Source organism: Hydra viridissima, unplaced genomic scaffold (assembly GCF_058129835.1).
Source record: "Hydra viridissima isolate aposymbiotic clone 2 unplaced genomic scaffold, HvirCarnegie_v1 scaffold_1, whole genome shotgun sequence".
In the NCBI taxonomy this organism is placed as follows: Eukaryota; Metazoa; Cnidaria; class Hydrozoa; order Anthoathecata; family Hydridae; genus Hydra; species Hydra viridissima.
Genome location: NW_028324300.1, coordinates 32513182 through 32536260, shown reverse-complemented (window position 1 = coordinate 32536260; position 23079 = coordinate 32513182). Strand labels below are relative to the sequence as shown.

The 23079-nt window shown below is 29.4% G+C and overlaps 2 protein-coding genes and 1 pseudogene across 3 annotated transcripts in view; all 3 read right to left on the bottom strand.

Annotated features, from left to right (window-relative positions):
- The window catches only part of LOC145192635 (uncharacterized), a 33277-nt gene extending 16828 nt beyond the window's left edge, over positions 1-16449 (bottom strand). For both annotated transcript variants that reach the window (XR_016452002.1, XM_090085880.1), the window contains exons 1-3: positions 15504-16449; positions 14990-15119; positions 839-954 (exon numbers count right to left, since the gene is read on the bottom strand). Coding sequence is in view for 1 of the 2 variants with exons in the window: in XM_090085880.1 (XP_089942006.1) it covers positions 839-954; positions 14990-15119; positions 15504-16040 (783 nt within the window). In the remaining variant the exon portion in view is untranslated. The remainder of the gene's footprint in view (positions 1-838; positions 955-14989; positions 15120-15503) is intronic.
- LOC149894572 (uncharacterized) lies at positions 8593-14878 on the bottom strand (annotated as a pseudogene).
- Positions 16450-18335: 1886 nt separating the features above from the next.
- Positions 18336-22117, bottom strand: LOC149894571 (uncharacterized). Its single transcript, XM_090098151.1, has 3 exons — positions 21413-22117; positions 20123-21309; positions 18336-18581 (listed from the first exon to the last, which is right to left on the bottom strand). The coding sequence occupies exons 2-3, from the start codon at positions 21212-21214 to the stop codon at positions 18372-18374; spliced, it is 1302 nt and encodes a 433-aa protein (XP_089954277.1). The 5' UTR covers positions 21215-21309; positions 21413-22117; the 3' UTR covers positions 18336-18371.
- Between the last annotated feature and the right edge of the window lie 962 nt (positions 22118-23079).

Here is a 23079-nt window from a genome sequence, read left to right as displayed (position 1 = left end):
ATCAGTGATATTTTTCTTTTCAATATGTCTACAACAGTTTTGAACCAATTTTCCAGAATACTTTAGTTGACACAAAATTTGAAAATTGTTCATTCAATAACATATTTGAAATTTTTTTTCTTTTTTCTGCAGAGCAATTTTTGTTTCACCCCATGTTCAGTCATTACAAGAAAATTAAATGTACATCACAAATAATATTTACAATGCCTTGTTCCAGTTCTCAATTAATAATTTTAATGAAAAACTCTAATTTTATAACAAATGGGATTTTCCACTAGGATGTGCTATTTAACTGAGCACGTCCACACAATGAAATTTCACTATAAAAGGTTCTATTGCTACATTGTTGTATATACATCCAAACAATAATGCAAGTTCCAACTTGTAAGCTTCATAAGAAATACTATTAAAGTTAAATATGTAGAAACATGCTATAAAATGCACTTAAAAGATAATATTATGGGGTGTGCCATTTTTATGATCACCACTGTATATGAACTAAAAGATAATTCTTTATTTTGATTAGATATTAAGTTAAGTAATGATAATAATTTATATTTTTCAGCACTACACTAAACTGGAATTTTAAATTAAAAAATGGAATTTTATTTAAAAAAAAAAAAAAAAAAAGAAGAGTTGGCATTTAATCAGAAATTAGTGTTTATTCATAAGTATTTTTAATATTATTTTGGAGTATTAAAATCTAAGAAAAATTTGCAAAGTACTGGTTATAACTTCTTGAAAACCTTTTGAAACTTCAATAAAAAATAAAATTTTCTCTAAAAACAGACATACAGGAGAAAATTTAAAAGAATTAAAGATTAAAAAATGTGCTTACTGGATCCCCAGTGCCTTCACATATTATACATGCTTTACAATCAATACATTGCCAAGATCCATCTAATCGAATCTGTTCAACTAATTCTACTGAGTAGCTGAGGCAAGATGGGTGAGCTGTAAAAAGTTGTAATTTTGAAAAAATTTTTGTGCCAAAATTAAAATAGAAGTTGTTCATTTACTCATTCCTGATTTTTCTTTACAAGTATAATCCTATACATTAGTGGACATGACTTATATCGTAAGGTAAATCTCAAATATTTGAGTCCTGTTGCTACATTATAGCTAAGATTTGAATATTTTGTACTTAAGACTTGTCCTATATTAAAAAGTGCTCAAGTGTTGTGTTTTAGGCTTTGATGCAGCATTAAAAGTTATGTTTTAATCATCAGATAATTAACATTAAATCTAAAAAACTGTTTATAAATTTTTAAAAAAATCAATTTTTGGTTGTTGATGCAATGCCGAAAATCATGGCTTTAGAAAATGCATTAATAAGCTTGCATTAAAGTAAAATTCACTTAATTAACAGCCTAATATTCAATTTTTTTTTACTTAACTTATTAAATCTAGCCATAACCTTAAAATAATATTTGTACTTATCAAAAATATAAATAATTACTCTGATAAGCTGGAATTTTTTTTTTTAAATAGTAATCTAAAACATTTTAAAGACAGAATGAAAAACAGTATTTTTAGTTTTAATCTTTAAAGTTAAATTTTACCTACCCCTTCATTGGTAAAATAAAAGTCAATATTGATCTGATAAGCAAATAAGAACCCTTGCAATTCATTACATGTTATTTATTTACAAAAAAAACCAAAGCTATCAAACTGTAGAGTAGCCAAAATTCTCTCCTTACTTTTAAAGACTTATAGTGGTATATAGTTCATACAACTTTGGTAAGTTTTTAAATGATATTGCCATAAATTAGTTCATTACAGAAAAGACAATCTTATATTTTTTGAAATTTCTGACCACAATGAGAAATAAAAATACATTTGAAAGAATGAAATGCTAAGTCAAAAAAGTTATGACTATTCATTTATCATGAAAAACATTTTAGTGTTATTTTTGAAGAAAAAAATAAATAAATATTGTAATATTTTTCATAAAAATGACAAACAAAAAAAGAGATGAGATTAATTTTTTTTTTTTAGGGGGCCATAACTTTACTTGAAATGGCTGAGGAACCTAAAAAGCAATCCAATAATGTTGTCCGTAGACCCTGATAACTAATTATGTAGAAAGTACAGCAAAGAAGCAATTAAAATATTTTAAAAAATCAATGTTAAAAGTGAAAATGAAATCAGTCTGCATAGTAAACAACCAGAAATAAACAACATTAAAGAAAAGCTAAACTCTAGTTTTAAAAATATTGATATACCTCTGATAAAAGTACAGTGTAAGTTATACTGACCTGAAACATTAAGGCTAAAAAGTTAACCTTAAAGTGCTACAACTACTTAAGGTTATCTAGTAAAGGATGCTTTTGTATATACAAGTTTATGCATTTACTTTTATCACTTATAATTTTTGAAGGCTTAAAGCAATGTTTCCAACTGAAAAAATTGATTTTTCCATGTTTTGCAGTCTAAAATCTAAATGGTGTGTTACAGTAGTGTCATCTGGAACCATTCAGCCTGCATTTGTACCTTATATCAAAACTTTTGTTAACAAATTTTAAAATTCAGTAATGTCAATAGTATTATTTTTAACGAGATTGAAAAAGTTAAGTTGAATTATGTTTATGAGAAAATCCCAGGTACAAGTTTTCATCAATTTAGTCATACTTCTAATGATACTACCAGCTGTAAATGAAAAGTGAGAGTTTAAGTATATCAGGATGTTTTACATTTAAAAGTGTTAAAAAAGCAGTGCAAAATTAAAATCAATATATAAAACTCAATATAATTTTATGCCATTTGGATTCATTTTATTGAATTAGAATGGTGGAAAAGATTTGTTTTGTTGAAAAAAATGTATGAGACAAATTTGTGTATCCACATAGACTATTTACGTAACTACATTTCCCAACTACAGTCCCTGTTATTAAGATATTATTTTCTGTTGAAGTGCCCGTTACCATAAGATAAATTTGTGAACCCCTAAGAAATTGTTAATAACCCAATTATGTTTTGATATTGTCAGCTGCCACATAATGCCTTAAGGTCATGGTGATAACAGAATAGGGAAGAGTTGTACTAAATGGACCACAAAGTTAAACTTTTTTATAAACATGATTAATACTTATATTGTGAATAACTATGGCAGATATATCATTTCAGAAGACAAGATTCAGTTCAGTTGACTGTACTAAATGGACCAACCTTGTACTGAATAGACCAGCAGTAAATTTGTTTTATGTTTTGAATAAAAAATTGAATTATGCACAGCGATATGGGTATTAATGATGAAAAACCATGATGTTGAACTTGGCTAAGGTTTCATAGGAAACATTTTGAGTTTGATCTTAATTAGTACATATTGATTTAAATTTATTTATCAAAAGGATGACAAATGGGAACTTAAAAACAAAAAAACAGTATGTAAATGCAATCTAAATTTTTCTGACTACAAAAATAAAAATAAGTTGAATTAATAATTACAAATTTAGACACACGTCTAGATCAGGAAATTAAATTACAATAATTAAAAACATATTGATTTGCATTATCTGCACTTGTGCATGCTTTACATGCCCAGCTGTCACACTGCTTGCAAACAATACCACAGTTCATTGTATTAACCAATTTCTCCACATATTGCACACAAGTTATTATTTGATTTAATTTCTCCATTTAAACAATCTTCCACACCATTATCACTTCTTTCAACATTGATATCATTAGCTTCATTATCAAATTTAGCTTCATTAGCTTCATTATCAAATGTATGCAACTTTGCATGTTTCTTCTAGGAAAGATCTTCTCTTTTTGTTAACTTGACAATTTTTTAATTTTTTGTACATAAGGTTTTATTCAACCTGGACATGAATATGGAAATTTCTTTTTAGAGCATATTTAATTGTTAGTGCTTTTAGCGTAATAGAACTCAACCCATATCCCATTTGTAAATAAACTAAGCAATATTGAACCATTTTTTCTTCTGATACTGAAAATACTTTCAGAGAACTTTTATTATATGGGATACATTGCAATTTATTTAAACCATCTAGTGATTACTCAGCTTCACCAATTAAGATTTGAGCATTTGATTTTTAATAACTCAGCAGCTTTTCTTTCAGATAAAGTTTTTGTTAAAACGTAATCAATTGTTTTGATTATATTATTGGGATTCCAACCACATTTTACTGCTATTGCTTCCCAATATTTCAGAAATAAAACACAAATAAAAATTGCATATATTCACATTTTAAAAATTACTTTTTAATACTATATTTAAATATAAGATACAAAAAACCTGTATTGTATAAAAGCTAAAATGTAGAATAATATGTATATTGTAAAATTTAATTTATTTTTTAGCAACTTTAGTGATTTAAACGGAATAAGTTATTAGTGATTTAAACGAAATATGTTATTTGTGATTTTTTATTTTACTGTAGAAGTTACTGATGACACTTTACGATACCAATGGGTTAAGTTTGCGTCTGTTTCTTAAGGTTTTTGATAGACACTTAAAAGTTTCTTAACTATCTTGAGCCTGAAAAGTTTATCTAACATTAGGAAACTCACATAAAGGTAAGACAAAAAAGAATACTTTCTATCTAGATATTTCATGTGTAATAAATAATGTATTTAGATATATGCTACTGTTATGATATCAAATTATTGATATGTAATAAAATCACCTTGCTACAAAATACACTGGAAAATAACTACAAAAGATTTAACAAGTTAAAGTAATATTTAACTTTTTATGAAATATAATGTACCTTATGTAACTTTTATTATACTATTATACAATTTACAAAATATATCTGTAATATTATCAATAACCAAAGTTAACCTCTCCTTGAAAATATTTTGTAAATTGAAAACTCAGAAATTTTAAAAAATTACATTTGCCTTGAAAAAATAGAAAACATCCATAACTACTGCTTTGCTCTGAATAAAGTTAACCCAGGCATACTGAAGAGAAAATGTGTATTTTGAAAATGAATTATCTGTGATGACTAAAATATATCTGCTTTCTAAGTTCTCATCTTTGAAAAGGTCCATTCAGTAAAAGATCTATTTGTTACAACTTTCCCTTACTCACAATAAAGAAAACTTTCTTTATGATTTGAGAAACAAATATATTTTGAGGCTATGCAATCCATGTTATAACATTGTAAAGACATTGAAAGAAACTAGTTATTAGAAAGATGGGTTATCAATTATTTTATTCCTAATAGCAAGAAACAAAAAGGACCAGTCACTGCACTATTTGTTTAATAGTCACAAATAAAAGAAGACTCAAAATAATATATTATGCAAAAAAATCAAATTTGAAAATGAATTTGTTAAATCTACTGCAGTATTTAATATGTAACAATTAATTATTACTGATTGAAAGTCTCACAAGTGTATAGTATCAATTTTAAAGAATGATGTCATGATAATGATGGATTGGCTGTGAATCTGTAACAAGGGCTTGGTGCTGGATAAATTTTTGATGTGATATTGAATATTTTTTAAAATTTGTGTGCTTTGCAGTGGTGTGGTGTTTCAATTTTTTTTTTTGGGGAGTGTGCTGCTGTTTGATTTTTTTTTTTTGTGGTATTTGTTAATGTTTTTGTTAATGATTCTACACAGCCTTAAAAAAACTGTCTAGAATGATAATAACTCATGGGATTTTTTGAAATATTGCTAGACCCAATTAATTAATTTTGATAACTTTATTTTATTGCTTCAAAGCAAGTTTATCTCAAAATTCAGCAGAATTGATTGATGTATGCTGAAATTCTGCACTTCTTATGCAGCTCATGCTTTATGTTTGCTAAAAATTTTTCAATTGAACAAAGTTGTGGCATGTTTGCTGGATTCATGTTTTTTGGAACAAAATTAATCCATGGTATTTTGTTGATACCATTCAATTACACCTCTCGGGTAATGGCAAGGTCAAGCCAGAAGGCAGATCATCATGCTTTAGATCATAGGCATAAGCTCCTCATGTTTCTATTTGTAAAAAATGGCTGAGTTTTGAAACCATACAAACAGATGGCTTACCATCCCATAACTTTCTTTCCAAAATTTTTGGTTTTAATTGCTTTTAGCAAAACATCAGGGTTTTTAGCAAAACATCAGGTTTCTTTCAATATAAAATATCTGGCTTAGGAATATTGCACAGTGAAGTTTGAAGTTTTATCATCCATTTTAATGGATTTTTGATTTCCTTAAAGCATTTTTGTAACAGCTTTTGACTTCTACAAAAGCAGTTTTGGCCTGAAATGCTGATAGGATCTTCCAGGGAAATTCTGCTTCTGTATGTCTTTTAGCCATATCTCTTTTTGATGTCTTGGATTGCCTACTTGGGAACACCAATTTTTTTTGGATATGCCAAACAGAGTACTCTTGATTTCCATCAATCCCCTGGTCACTTTTTGATAAGGCTTTAAACTTGATGAACTGTTGTTTTCTCGCAGCGAACACAACGTTTCAGTTCTACATTTTCTCTTCTCCTTAAAATTCCCTTTACAAAAAGTTTTCCTTCAATTTATACTATACAAAGAACCTCAAATATGCTCATAAAATAAACCGCTTAAACTATATTTACAACATATCAAATAAACTACGTCAATCAAATCCGCCGTAAATAGTTTCTTCACGCAATTCAATTACATGAACCAATTTCTTGATTTTTTGATTATCAAAAACTTTCAATAAAATTTGATACTACAACTGATAATTTTCATTTGAACTTTAAACTTTTTTGCTATCAAATTAATTAAAAAATTACAACTTTTAAGCCATGTGTTCAAAATGAACTTTCTTACTTCTACTTTCAAACACATTTTCTCTGCTGGAAAAACTTTTTAAAACTTTTTTATTATTTATTCAATTAAAACTTTTTTTAAAACTACCATTATATTGTATGAAAGGGAGATAAATTTGCTTTAAAACAATTTTAAAAAATTACCAAAATCAACTAAGTGGTTTTTAAAATGTTTCAGAAACCCCATGGATTATCATTCTGGACAGTCTTTAATTACTTAACAAAAAAATTCTGAATAGATTTTTTCAAAAACTTTTTGTTGTTTGTTTATCAAAAAAAATACAAACTAGATTTATTTAATTGTTTCTTTCTTTAGGGAATATCAACTTGGAGTTGAAGTGTAAAGATTTGTAAAATTGTCATGAAATTTGTAAATAATAGAGAAGCTTTGAAAACTTATTTAAAGTTTTCAGTTTCCTATAACTATTTACAAACACTTTAATGTAAGTGCTTGGAATTTTTCTATACTTTCATGCATTAATAGGGTATGTTTTTTTTTTTTTCTTCGAATATTAAAAAAGAGTAGTGAAAAAATCCAAGTTTACGATTAGTTAACTACAGGAAGACTTTTAAAACTAAATTTCAATAAGTGCCAGCTTGGTAAATTTTGATTTCAACGTTTCACATTTTTGGTCGTTTTAGACTTTAGTCATTATATTTAAATTTGTTTATGGAATAGCGCTGATAATTCTTTTATCAACTTGCATGGTGTACGACATACACCATGCATAGGCGTAGGAAAAGAGTAAATAAAATAAAAAGTATATATAACAATAAAGGTCGAAGTTTTTAGCTATTTAAATATTTTTGAAAGTCATTATCTACTTCCCTACAGTTTTACGAGGGTTACCATATCTTTTTTGCTTCTATTTTGTGACATTAAATGTCTACCTACAAGCTGAGCAGGTATATATGATTCTCTTCGCTCATGTACAAAAACATGGCTTGCAGCTTCAGTTACCAATTAGACACATCTTTCAACTGACTGCGTATGAGAATTCTAGTAAGGAACTTCCATAGGATAGTTTACAAACTCTTTGATTGTGGAAGAGGTAAGAGTGCTCAGTAAAACTTAAATTCCATGTTATAAGGTCTGCTAGCTATTTAGCATTAGGATTTATTTCTGGTGTTCTTCTTACTCTGAGACTACTATCTCCAACTTGAGTTACCTCATCTCCTATTCCTCGTATGTTAAGAATTCTGTTTACAGCTTTTTTTCTTTCTTCTGCATTTTTTCTGCAAAGCGTGGATTGTAAAATTGCTTCAGAATATGCATATCACACTGATTGTCTAACTGTTGGCATAGCAATATCTAAAACATTTTTACTCTGAGTTCTAAGTAACTCTAGATGATACAAGACATGTATAGGTCCCTCAACCCAACTTGAATGAACTTTAATATTAAATCAGTTAGGTATGCAAACACTAACAATAAAATTCACAAATATTTTTAAATTCTCTAGATTTGTACCAGTAAGGCCATGATTAGACACCCAAATTCTGCAAAATCAAAGTGTTGTTGTTAGCCATCTACTGTGACAGAATGGTCCAATTCGCAGCATTGCTAACCTGATATCCAGCCTTTATTGCTTGACAAATTTAATAAGCATATCTTTGGTCAGTGCTTAAATTCTTAACAATCTTCTGACTGAGATAAATCAAAGGAGGACCTAAACTTATTTAAACAAAGTTGGTATTGATTTTAATCTCAGTTGCTGTGTAAAGCATTTTCCCAAGTGGTTGAGACCATTTATTATGAGAAAGCATTGGACCATCTAAGTGTTCAATTAAATGTCTTAGCCTTAATTCACCAGTATGTAGATCACAAACAATTTAAACTAATCTTCCATTTAATTTTTTTTCTACCCATTGCATGACTCCATCCGGCCAACCAGTATTGACACTTGTGCTATCTCCTCCCATAGCCATGAGATTTTGATTTTGATTTTTACTGTTTGACCAGTCAACTATGTGATCTGCAATAAATTCAGTTTTTTTTTATCATTGGTCATATCTGGAACAAAATGAAAAAGATTGTCACCACCAGGGTCTTTTACAACAGAGTTATGTTCTTCTTTAATCAGACTAGGAAAACAATTTGTTCAATTTCCATCCTGAAACATTTTTGTGGCATCTACTCTCCCATCAAAAAAAGATATGACACAGGATTTTTTCTAGGTCTACCTCAAACTGATTGTCTAATTCTTTTGCCAATTTTTCCTGAGCCTTTTTTACCTTGTTATGATCTATAATAAGATGGCAATCACTCTTACTTATAATCTTTGCATCTATCAAAGTTGCTGTAGCTATTTCAGCAGTTTCTCTTAAACTTGTTTGGTGTCTCATACTAGTCAGAGCAATATTTTCAATACTCATAGTATTATAAATTGAACATGTTTGATTCAGAGAAGATTTACATTGAGTTTGATTATCAACTTGGATTGTTTTCTGACCACTGTCAGCAGGGTGGCCACACTTTTTTTGTCTGAAAAAATTAGGATAGTTTAGGATAATATAGGAGATTTTTAAAGGTTTTTAAGGAGATTTTTTGGGAAATTTGAAAAAAAAAGATAAAAAATCTTAGGAGATTTTAAGAGGATTTCAAAAATAAAGTGGCACTAAAAAATTTTCATTTTATTTAAAAACTGTAAGAATGCCTAGCTAAGATAATTAAGATAAAATTAGGGCCCAAACACTGTTATTTAAAATAATCTAACATCTCTACACATACAAAAATGTTAACTTGAAATAAATCAATTTCATACTTGCATTAGAAATTTATCAAACTTAACATTGCACTAAATAGATGACTTAATGACTAAGTAACAAACAACAAATGATCAAAAATCATTAAAATACACAGCCAATTCCAAAATCTAAACTTTAAATTTTATATTATCCAGTCATAAAAAGAAATAATCAAATCAGAAAAACAAAACAATTGAAAAAGTTAAACATCCAAATCTAAATCTTAGCCTTCTTATCAATAAATACATTTTTTGCTGCTGTAATTTTTTCTAGTAAGTCCTGCTTTTCAGAGGCAACTCTCTTTAGCGCATTAGATTTTAGAATTGTTGACTTAATTTCTATCAATGACTTCTGCTTTTCCGCTTGCAATACATACTCATCTGCATCATATTTGAGCTGAAGTATGGTACCTTCAAGGGTGTGAATTTGTTCATTATAACTAGCAATCTCTTTATTAAAATTTTTTCAGTTTAGTAACACAGTCAGTTTTTAAGGCCTACTCTTTCTGACTGCTAAAGTATAGTTTTTGTGCATCCTTGACATATCCCATAAGTTTAGTTGTCATAGCCAATTGAGATGATTTTATATTTTTACTGCACATGTGGTCATGTACAATTCTTTGTGCAACAAGAGTATCACTTAGCATACTATTATCTAGAAGTTGGTCGTTTATACTGAACTCACGCTCTTCTTGTGCTTAGCCATGGGACAATATCAGTAACAATTGGTAAATTTTCATTTCGTCCTTGAATCTTGAAGCATCTGTATATTGTATATCTGTATAACTAAAAAATAATCCTTTCTATCACTTTCTTTTTTGAACCTAAGAAATTTCTCCTTGTTCACTTTCACAACAGTAGTTAAAAATTTGAATACTGTAATTTGGCTGAATCAGTAGCTGAAGGTGATACATTTTTATAAGCAACTAATTTCAGCAACAACTGTTCATAGTAAAGTTCACACATCTCATGAGATTCCACCATGTACAAAGGTAATAAACATAATAAGCATCTGGCAAAACATGAGTTTAGCACACTTTTTCCAACCATATTTTTGCACATTGTAACTAAAAACTGTTGAACTTCTGTTTTAAAATTATAGAGTAACTTTTTTTCTAGATTTCAGTTGCTGCAACTCATAATTTATTCCAAACCGAAGATCAATATTTGTAACCAACACTTGATTTTTGGCATCACTGATATCAACTTTTAATAATTTAAAAGTTGTAGATGCTTCAGACAAAACTTCTTTTTTGATAAATTTTGATAAAATTAGCCTCAGTAAATTCTAAAGTGTTTCCACAAGAAAAGATGTCATAGGATTGTGGGTTTGGAAAACTAATAAAAAAAAATTTAATAATTTTCCAGTTTCCTTCAAAAATTGTAACTTTATTGGCACTAACACATCTTTATAGCCTGAAGTAAGGTATTCATAACTTGTATTTTCCCCAGGCTTACATTGACCAGGTTGCTTACTTTTCAGTAAATTTTTCCAAAAGTCAATAACCACAATAACCTTGGCCATATTTCCATAGCTCTCTTTGCTACTTTCTCATTTTCAATCCAACGATGGCTACAGAACTGTAGAGCATAGTCTGAAGATTGAGCTTGAGTAAGATTTTTGAAATTAACACAATGGGGAGGCTCTCATGGATTATCTTATACAATGAAGACAATAATTTGTTCAATTTCCATCCTGAAGCATTTTTGTTCAATTGAATGAACAGTGGATTGTGTGAAGGCCACATGATCCAATTGAGACTAACTGACTGAGTTCATATTCACTTCTCTTAGCATTCAAATTAGAGAGGAAAGACATGTTAACATTTGGACAATCCACGGAAACCTGGAGCATTTTATCTTCTTCTAAACCACTCATACATTTATGGAAATTTATCATAATATCAACAGCAGCAGCAGCTTTTCCCAAGAATTCAGAGTTGAAATATCTTGTTTTTACCATCTCCAATGAGGAGTCCCAATATCTAACATGCAAATCCATCTGACTCTTCTTGACAACTTGGTTGTAAGATTCATCAAATTGGCAAACAAACTGATCAAGCTCTGATAATGTCTCACACAAAATTTTCTTAAAATATGGTGCAATTCCAAAGCACACAAGATAAGTGCACTTTGATTTCCCACAAGAAAATTGTTTAGCTATTTGACTATCACTAAACATTGCAGTAAATAACTCAGATTTATAGTTGGTAGTTCTATAACAGTTTTTAATCCATATTTATCACAGACAGGCATACATTTTTTATGTTTGTTACCATTAGCGTGTTTTTCCAATGCTTTTTCCCTAGACCTGAAACAAATATAACTTTCAAACATACCTTACATTTTACTAAATACAAATTGTTTTGAACATTTTTGTACCCATTGTTTATAATTATTGTCATTTAACCAATGATCTTGAAATTTAGTTTTACATTTGACTGACATTTTCTATTCTAAAAGGAAAAAATTATTTTAGGTCAGCTTAATTAAAATAAACTTTTAATAAAAATAATTTTGATGTTCAGAACTTAGACAGAAGTAAGAAAAAAAAACTTAAATTTTAATAGAATTAAATTTTTAAATTATTAAAATATAACAAAAATATCGAATATACAGTTGAGTAACTTATTTTCTCCCATTATACAACAGTACTAACTCCAAGTCTAAAATTTTTCATTAACTTTATTGTTGATTGGCTAATAGTTTATGCATTATACTCAGGACAAATTTATTAGGAGAATTTAGGAATATTTGAGAAAATCATCTATACTTTAGGAGAAATTAGATCTTTTTAGGATATTTTTCAAATATTTTTAGGATTTATATTTTAGGATTTTTTAGGAGGCATGGCTACCCTGTGTCATCTTTAAATAATGAAGAGCAGCTGCTTATATAAATTGTTTGAACATTTTTACTATACTCATAATCCTAAAAAATAAAATAGATTGTTTATATTTTTAATCTGTATTTAAACTAAAGTGTATATAACTAAGAGTTTTAAACTTACTTGCTCAATATGTGGCAATAAAAGTGATAAGGATTTATTCTTGTGGATGCAATTGATTTGTTCTATTTGATTGAACAATTCATCTGGCTTTAAAATAATTTATATATATATATATTCATATATATATATATATATATATATATATATATATATATATATATATATATATATATATATATATATATATATATATATATATATATATATATATATATATACACATAAATATGTTTGAATATGTGATGTAGTTGTTCAAGCTTTCTACTTAAATAGTTACCTTTTCTTCTTTATTTGTTTTCATTGTTCTTTGTTTTTATTGCTTTATTTTAATTTTTTTGGATTCTTTCCTATCTGCACCACCAATATGGAAAGTTCCAAAACTGCCAATTTTAGTCCTCTGAGAGTGGATGAACTGAAGCTCTAAAATCGGTATTTGTTCATCTCTCTTACATTGACACTTTACATGAATTTTTTCCATACATTCTGAATCACATTTGTACAATGAACAAAGGATTAGTTTAGATTTTGCAAAATAAGATGTCCACAAGATTGTCTAACTTTAAACTAAATCTTTCTTTTTCAGCTTTTTTTACCACGTCCAATACTAAAAGCAACAGCTGATTTCCATAAACACTTAAGTCTTTTGAAAATTGTTTTTTCATGAATGACAACAGGACATGTAAAAAGTGCATTTGCTTTAACCATTGGCAAAGTAAAGCAGGTAACATATCAGTAACTAGATGATCTACAGTATAGCTCCTAACATTTTTATCATTAATTTCTCTTAAAATTATACCATATCTTAGCATATCTCTAACTGTTGGAAGCTCAGATGTATAAAGTTCTTTTCCAGTTCCTACAAGATTGCTCATTTTAATAGATAATGCATCCCTTGTTCTTTTTAACATTTTTATGTCAAATTGCTTTCCTTTTGGTAGGATTATGATGTATTAATTACTTTTTAAAAAAAAAAAAAAAAGAGAGAGAACTTGCGAATTATTGGCAATAACCAAAATAAGTGAATTAAGAATCAAAATTTACCAAGCTAGCACTAAAATGATTACATTTTTGAAAATATCACTTTTCTTTAAAAATGGGGAAGTTATATTTTTTCACTAGTCTTTTTTTGAAATTTGAAAAAGTTCATTTTACATTAAAAATCGACACACCCTAATCTATTAATGCATAGAGATACCAACAGAAACATCCAAAAATAAGTAAAAAAAAAGATAAAATAATCCAGAGACAAGGGTCATATTTAGCAATATTTTTAATAAGACAATTATAAGTCAAAAGAAATACTTAAATGTATACTATGTAGAAAACCTGGATAAATTAAAATTTTGTTCTAGCTATTGTTGTGCAAGTGCTTTAACTTCCTATAATGCAGTGTTTTTGTAAATGGCATACTGTTTGTTTTGTTTGTTTTTTTTTTTAGCCACAATGCCTTTTTTTATAGGTTAAAACAAGTAATTTAAAAGTTAATTTATTCAAAAAAAGTTAAAATATCTGTAAAAAACCATAAGTCATCAGTGCCATCTCACCATATCTGGATAATACTGGAAAACAAAAAAATGCTATCCCAACAGCTTAAATTTATGTTACCTTGGTTTGTAAATTTAAAAACTGGATTTTTATTTAACATGTAGATTTCTACTACATTTTTTTTTTACTGAAGTTAAAAAGAAATGAGTACTAATAGAACTTGGACTGTAGCAACTTTGGCTTTAATAAATAGAATATTAAGGACATGCTAAGAAGACATAAATTGATGAATACAGTCTTATCGAGGGGAAAAAAAGAAAGAGCCTGCAACTTTAATCTACTATTTAATTTAAGATTATCATAGTAAGGAGAGTAAACAGAACAGCCTCTATAAGCAGAAGCTGAAAGAAAACACCACAGGGAAGAACAAACAAATGAGACATCCTTTTCTGTCTAGTAAAAGCCCAAATTGTCTTGATAGTCAATAAACGGAACAGGAACAATATTTCTTTTAAGAAACAACTGGAGTTTCAGAATAAATGAATAAAATATTGGTTTAAACTAATTGGATTATGAAACTTACTTTAAAAATTATCACAATATTATAATAAAATTTCAGAAATTTAGCTAACAGAGTGTTTGAGTATGCTAATTTAAAAAAAAAAGAAGTGGGGAGAAGTTCAACCCTGGGGACAATAGCAGAATACTTAAACTCCTTAGAGAAACTCTTCATTTAAATACTTAAAAAAAAAAAAAAGTTAAAAACCATAAACACTTAAATCTGTTTTAATTTTTGTATGTCTTTAGCTGTGCATCAGCTTTAAAAAAATGCAAAAAACTGATTTAAGTTAGCTTTAAACCAACTTCTAACTTAGTAAATTAATATATATATATATATATATATATATATATATATATATATATATATATATATATATATATATATATATATATATATATATATATTACCTTTGTTGCCACAATCTTTACAGATAAGCAGCTCTTCATGCTGCCCAAATCTGTTTCTTTCTACAGTAGATTGGCAATAGTCACATAATAGAATCCCTTGGTCAATATCATGAAGATATGCTGCTTCAGACTATAAAGAAATTTCAAACAATTAAAACTTTTTATCAATCTTTTTCAATTGCTCAAGTTTCAAAAATTGCTTTTTTCTATGAACTGATATCTTTCTAATTGTTTGTTTTATAATTAAAAATTAATTCAAAAATAAACTTAAAATTAATTTGGTCTTATGTATTAGAGGGTTTTTAAGCTTTTCTTTTCTCTTACCTACTTTTTCATGATAAAAGGAGATTTTTATCATACATGTTTAATTTAGTTCCTACCTAAAACTGTGTTTCCACTATGATTCCAGTTTCAGTCAACCTCTCAACTGGAAACTATATTTCACTGACAATATTGTTAGTCCTATTAGCAATTATCCAACTATTTATAAAAAGTAAATATCATATTTACCTACCTTGTAAATATCATTATGATCTAATGACAGTAGATTGTCTCCAAATGTAACAACAAAGTACATATCTCTTAGAACACTGTTTATTTCATTTTGTGAAAAAAGCCCTAATGATATTTTCTCTTGGGCCAACTTTTCACGATTTCGAAGACTGTGAATCTTAGTGAGGTGTTTTCTTCGTAAATTGTTAGGACTGCTATCAGCTTTTTTTTGTAAATCTATCATCATTCGTTCATTTAAATGAACACCAGTAACTCTTTTGTAAAGATTTGTTTTTTGTAAGCTATGAGAAAGTCTTAAAAGTTTATCAAATCTCATTGTAAAATACTTGCTTTTACGTAACTTTTCTTCTTCTGATTCCAATAGTAAACCAAGCATTATTTTTCTTTCAATTTGTCGAACTTTTGCTGCTAGATCTCGAATTGTTTTAGGAGGTTTTGAGAACTGGATTTTTTTGGAGGTTGGACTTTCTTGGATTGAATCTGTTGATGCATCACTTATAGCATCATCTAAAAAATCTTCTTCCATTGTCTCTTCCATTTTTTTTATGCAGCTATCAAAGATGATAATAAATCAAATGTGATAAAGATAACAACAAAAAGAATATGAAGATAATATCGCTACCACTATTTCTACTGATATAGCTATTACTACTGCTATTACTAATACTACTGCTATGAATTTTTAATATTGCTACATCACCAACAGTAGTAACGAGAATATATATTTCAATACTGTCATTTTCTTCATCATGCTTAAATTAGTAATGCTAATATTATGTTTAAATAAGTAATTTAGCTTAAAACTTGTATTTACACTAATAATGCATAAGCAAATATGTCCAACAGATTTAAATTAAATATAAATAAAGATGTATATTCCTTTTTTTAAAAGTCCTTTCCATAATAAAGGCATCAAGTATTTTTATCAAAACACATTTTCGTCGTGTACCGTACGCACTCATTACGAGTCTCTGACGACAAAAAGAACATTATTCGAGAGTCAAATTTAATTTGAAACCTAAGTTTGACTTGACCTAATCTTATACTCATATTTATAATAAAAGTGTTTCACCCAATAATAAAAAAATCCCAAGTTTTATTTATAAGAACCAAAAACTTTGCCTGGCAATTAATATAAGGTAATCACCATAGCTATTTGCATAAAGGCAAAAAAACACATGTCGGCTACTAACATAGTGTTAATACTTTTTGAATTTAATAACTAGAATATTGTAAACTCATTTAATTAAAATAATCTGAGATTACCTCCTTTAAGATAAAATTTAAAAGAAGTGCATTAGAAAAATTTTTTTTTTTAATTTCAACCACTTGGTTCCGGTGGCAAATGCCGCTTTTGTCTGCCGCTAATTCTGAAATTGTGTATGAAATGGTGACCAAATTTTGATAATCCGATAGCATTATGTTCATTAAAATTACTTTTGACACATATGATTACTCGAATACGATTACTGTTGATACAGATAAAGGTACTAGTCTAACAGGCGTTTATTGGAATTACAATGGGTTTTTCAAATATTTGCAGTTACACAGTCTAATTTTTTTAAATAAAATCTAATTAAAAACAAATGCATTGTTTGAAGTTATCAAAATTGCAAAGCAAGATCAGCAATCTAAATTTAATTATGCCCCTTTCATCAATCTTGGGAAAAAACTATTTATTTGCACTCGTTTTTAGGCCGTATTATTGCTCAAACGAAAAAAGAAAAACTTAAGGAAAAAAACTAAATTGAAGAGCTCTCTCTAAAATATCTCATTAGTGTGACCCGTAAAGTTTTGCAGGTACACCCACAAGCATCACGAGATTCTTTGAAATTCTTCTGAGAGTTTTCAAACCTTCACGTGATAATAAAATCTTGCTTTCGCTGGTCACGAATGCTCAACGATTGTTACAGAATTGCCCTTACCAAGTAGAACAGTATTTCCATTTTTCTTTAGAGGAATTTGGAATGGTACCGACTTCCAATTATTTTGCTAAAAACAATCTCGTCTTCTTGAGATTCTTGATTTTTTCTACGATGTCTTCGAATTCAATTGCATTGTTTTTAGAATTGTTTGACATATCTTCTATTTGTTGATAAAGCGTCGAAGGCGGCTATGCAAAGGTATGCGACATGCAGTCATCTTCTTTGATAACAACAACCAAGAGATTAGCTGACTAATGAAACGTTTATAATTTCTGTCGGAGCTCAGAATTCTTGTTTAAATTTTGTGTTTAAGACTTTTTACCACAGTAAATATCGCGCAACGAATATTTACAAATCTTTTAACGCAGTCTATTTATTAACTTACCACTCTATTTAGATCCCATTTCAAATGTAACGTCGCTTACATACAGTTTCGGCTGTAATAGCGTGTAAGAAACGTTTTAAAAAGCCTAAAAATAATTAGAGGTGAACCTGCACTGTTGTAAAAAATGACCAAAAACTACTTTGAGCTGACCCGAGAAAACTGCTTTGATAGGGTGAAACTACAATGTTTCCTGACTCCAAAAATGTAAAATTTGAAATCTAACTATTTCGTCCGAGAAAATAATTTCGATTTTTAGTTTTTAGTACTTTGCACAATAGGGCGAAATGACAGCTTTTCAAATTTTGCATTTTTACAGCATTCAAAAACTCTTCAAAATAAGCATTTATTACTCCAAAACATAACTGTCTAAAATTCACTTGAATAATAGTTTATTCTGACACAACTGATATAGTTTTTCATTAACAAGATGGAAATAATAAACACTTTCTTAAATAATTCTTTTAGTTATTCTAAGCCAAAACACAAAAACAACCTCTTGATTCTAAACACATAAAGAGCAAATGGTACAAAAAGTAAATTCTTCTCAATATTTGATTCTTCACAAATGCTTGCTGTTGTAGTCCACAACACATGAAAGAAGCCTCTTTGCATACTCAGGATGATTGCGGTCTCTTTTGTATCTCTGCCAATGTGAGCTGAAATTATGATGCATTGATTCTGTTGTCTGCTCACTAAAGATCCCCAAGGGAGCCCTTTTGATCTCAATGAATTGCTTCACATGGAAGAAAACAGCATGAACTTTTGGACCCTATTTGACTATCTTACAGAAAACTTATAAGTCTTGTAGGATGGCAATATTCTTATATTATCCTTTAGGATATCCTAAAGGATTCGTAAGATCGTAAGTAAAAACAGAAAAGTTGTTTTGTTACCCTAGTTGACTGATCTTACAGATCCTACAAGAATCCTATGGGTTGAGTTGCACAAGTCCCTGCAAGACCTATAAGCATCCTTTTGAAGGATCTTGTAGGATTTAAAGGAATTCTTATAGGATAAGGTAAGATCTAAAAGAATATTTTAAAAGATCTTGAAGGATCAAAATAGGATTCTCATAGGATGCTGTAGGCTATTTAATTTTAGATTCGTAATAGGTAAGTTTAAGTTGGAATTAATGTTTTCTTATTGAAATAAAATTTCATTCTGTGTAAAATAAATTTTGCACATTAAAAACTAAATAAATAGTATAGCAGATATTGTTTTTTTTTAGTACATGTACTAAACATGTACATGTACCAAACAAAATGTAAACGTTTTTATAGATTAAACAGGATATACCTTGTTATAACAAATGAAAATGAAATTTTTATAACGAAATTGTTAAAAAAGCGCGTTTCTTAATTTCTCCTTTAATTATCTGAGTGAAGTTAAGAAACGCGCTTTTTTTTCATTTGTGAAAAAAAGTATATTTTACAGAACTAACATTAACAAAACAACTTTTCTGTTTTTACTTACGATCTTACGAATCCTTTAGGATATCCTAAAGGATAATATAAGAATATTGCCATCCTACAAGACTTATAAGTTTTCTGTAAGATAGTCAACTAGGGTAATGTTAATTCTGTAAAATATACTTTTTTTCACAAATGAAAAAAAAGCGCGTTTCTTAACTTCACTCAGATAATTAAAGGAGAAATTAAGAAACGCGCTTTTTTAACAATTTCGTTATAAAAATTTCATTTTCATTTGTTATAACAAGGTATATCCTGTTTAATCTATAAAAACGTTTACATTTTGTTTGGTACATGTACATGTTTAGTACATGTACTAAAAAAAAACAATATCTGCTATACTATTTATTTAGTTTTTAATGTGCAAAATTTATTTTACACAGAATGAAATTTTATTTCAATAAGAAAACATTAATTCCAACTTAAACTTACCTATTACGAATCTAAAATTAAATAGCCTACAGCATCCTATGAGAATCCTATTTTGATCCTTCAAGATCTTTTAAAATATTCTTTTAGATCTTACCTTATCCTATAAGAATTCCTTTAAATCCTACAAGATCCTTCAAAAGGATGCTTATAGGTCTTGCAGGGACTTGTGCAACTCAACCCATAGGATTCTTGTAGGATCTGTAAGATCAGTCAACTAGGGCTACAGCATCCTATGAGAATCCTATTTTGATCCTTCAAGATCTCTTAAAATATTCTTTTAGATCTTACCTTATCCTGTAAGAATTCCTTTAAATCCTACAAGATCCTTCAAAAGGATGCTTATAGGTCTTGCAGGGACTTGTGCAACTCAACCCATAAGATTCTTGTAGGATCTGTAAGATCAGTCAACTAGGGGAGTCACACTGATGTTCATGATTGCCAAATATGAGTCTCTGAAGCGATCAATTTTTTCAGAAAAGTCATCCTCCAGAACCATACCAAAACATGCTGTCACCACAGACTTAAACTTTCGAAGGGCATCAATGATTCCAAAGACTTGAAAAGCAGACTCAGTCTCTGCAATTCTTTGAAGGAGGTCAAGATTGCTGAGAAGCTTGTGACAGGCATTCCCTGCAAACTGCCCACCATGGTATGGTTCTTGTTGAATGTGGAGAGCTGAGGGCCACTTGACAACATTGGGCCAAACTTCTGTCATGGCTTTGTACATGTGATTGACCACACCAAGGAGAAGATGGAGTTCCATTGGTGGTATGAGCTCCAAGATGAGTTTGTTTTCCGAACCAGATAGCAAAGGTTCATGCACTACATTGCCAAAAGATCTTGCCTTTTTGATATCACCACCAGACTTAGCAAACTCTTGATAACAGGCAACAAGTGAGCCTAGTGTCCTCAAAGATCCTGATTGAGAAAGATGCTTTGATTCTGTGTTGCACCAAGAGCAAGGGTGAGTACTTGCATGGCTCTGAAGGCCACAAAGGATGTTGGCAAGTTTCATGTCGCATGAGACAACAAAGTTGACTTTGTCTAACTTGATTAAAGACAAGATCTGCCTCACATTTTCAAGGTTTTCTGGTAGTCCTTCTGATAAAGCCACAAGCATTTGACGCTTTACACTACTGTCTTTGGCAGTCCTCTGAGTTAAAAGTTTTTTCCGTGGTGGTGACCTTGAATCACAGTGAGAATCCAACTCCATGATGCCAAGAGAAACTTTCAGAAATCCTCCACCTCCATCAATTCCCAACTTGACAATATGATTCTGGAAAACTCTTCGAGAAAGCAGGACTTCATTCAAAAGCTCGGCAAGATCCTTGCAATGCACAACCACAAAGTCAGTGGAGTTACTCTCTGATAAAACTTGGATGCTGGTTTGAGTAAAAAACTCAGACAACTGTTTGCCAATGGCTTCAAACTTAGCTAGAAAACTAGTCTCCACAATCTTGGTGTCACTGACTCTGTTGATGGTTGATGCCAATTTCTTCATGCCAAGGTTGGACAGTCCTGTGTTTAGCTGAACTTGTACAAGATCTTCAGTTTTGATGCTGGGTTCAGGAAAAAGAGCTCTTGCACTTGAGCTTCCTAAAAATGAAATTATATTAACACTTTTTGTAATTTTAAGTTTTAAAATTAAAGGTATTCCCTCTGAACCTGCCATCTTTATATGTATATGTAAAAGTATCACCTGTTTTAACTCTAAGTGGTGGGCCGCCTTTAGGATGCGATATTTTGGCAGTACCACCAGGTGTGGAAGGTTTAGTAGAGATGACTTGAGTAGCTATTTGCTCTGCAGCGAGTGGATCAGCTGTAGCTAGCTGCTTGAGATTCTCTCTAAAAGTGAATGGAGTGCACTGATGTGGCAGACCTCTTCCAACTAGACTCAAAAATCACCACATCTTTGAGGGGTACAATCTTCCACAGGTTTAGAATAGTCCACTGGGCTCTTCTCATTCAACTTCAAATGTCCAACTTGACAAATAAGACAGTTGCAACCTTGATCTCTTGTTGGTGGTCTAACTTTTATAGATGAGAAAGGAAACAAAGGTGGCAGGTTAACATCTTTTCCTTCATCTTTTCTCCGAAGAATTGTTCGACATGAGTCACAAATGCCTCTTGGCACTCTGGTATCAGTCAAATCAAGACTTGTATGGTAATGTTTGAGGATCTTTTCAACAAGGAACTGTGTCAACTCTCGAGAGCACTTCTTCAGACACAAGACACAGACAGATTTCCGACAATCTTCATGATTTTTTGAAAAATTTGGCATTTTGAAATTTTTCTCACACAACTGATAAGTGAAACACTTTAAATAAACATGTTCACTGCCAATTCCCGGAATTTTTAGCTTATTTACAATTTTGATGCAACAAAATGTTTATAATATAGTTCAACCATGAAATTGTAGGTAAAATTTTATCTTCTGAGTTAAAATGAATGCAAATTATACTTGCTATATAGACTGTTATGTTTTAGAGTAATAAATGCTAATTTTGGAGAGTTTTTGAATGCTGTAAAAATGCAAAATTTGAAAAGCTGTCATTTTGCCCTATTGTGCAAAGTACTAAAAACTAAAAATCAAAATTATTTTCTTGGACGAAATAGTTAGATTTCAAATTTTACATTTTTGGAGTCAGGAAACATTGTAGTTTCACCCTATCAAAGCGGTTTTCTCGGGTCAGCTCAAAGTAGTTTTTGGTCATTTTTTACAACAGTGCCTGTCGCAGTTCTTCCATTTATCTATTATGAAGCCATATCCGGTAGATTGCTTACGATTTTATTAAGTTTATTAGTTCCCACGTGGTTTTTTTACAAGAATTTTTGTCTCCTATTGAAAAAGCTTAGCTAGTACCCGCTCAATTTATGCATGAATGTGTGTGTGCGTGTGTGTGTCTGTGTGTGTCTTTGTGTGTATATATCTATATATACATATATATATATATATATATATATATATATATATATATATATATATATATATATATATATATATATATATATATATATACATATATATATATATATATATATACTTACACACAAACACATACATACATAGGTGAATACTAGTATATATTTACGTGGAATAAATTCCATTAAATATCAGTGTATCTTTTCTTAGAACACCCTTCGGTACACCCTAAAAACAGATTTTTTCTTTAGATCCAAGAATCTCTTCTTAAAGTCACTCCATCATTTCTACCTAAAAAGTTACGCTTAACTTTATTCTTTACCTCTGTAACTTCTTTCTTTATGTCTATGTATATTTTATAATTTTTTATTTGTGTTTGTGTATATATGTATGTATATGTAACGTTCTACTTTTACTATGTGGCTAGCTTATTTCTTATGTTT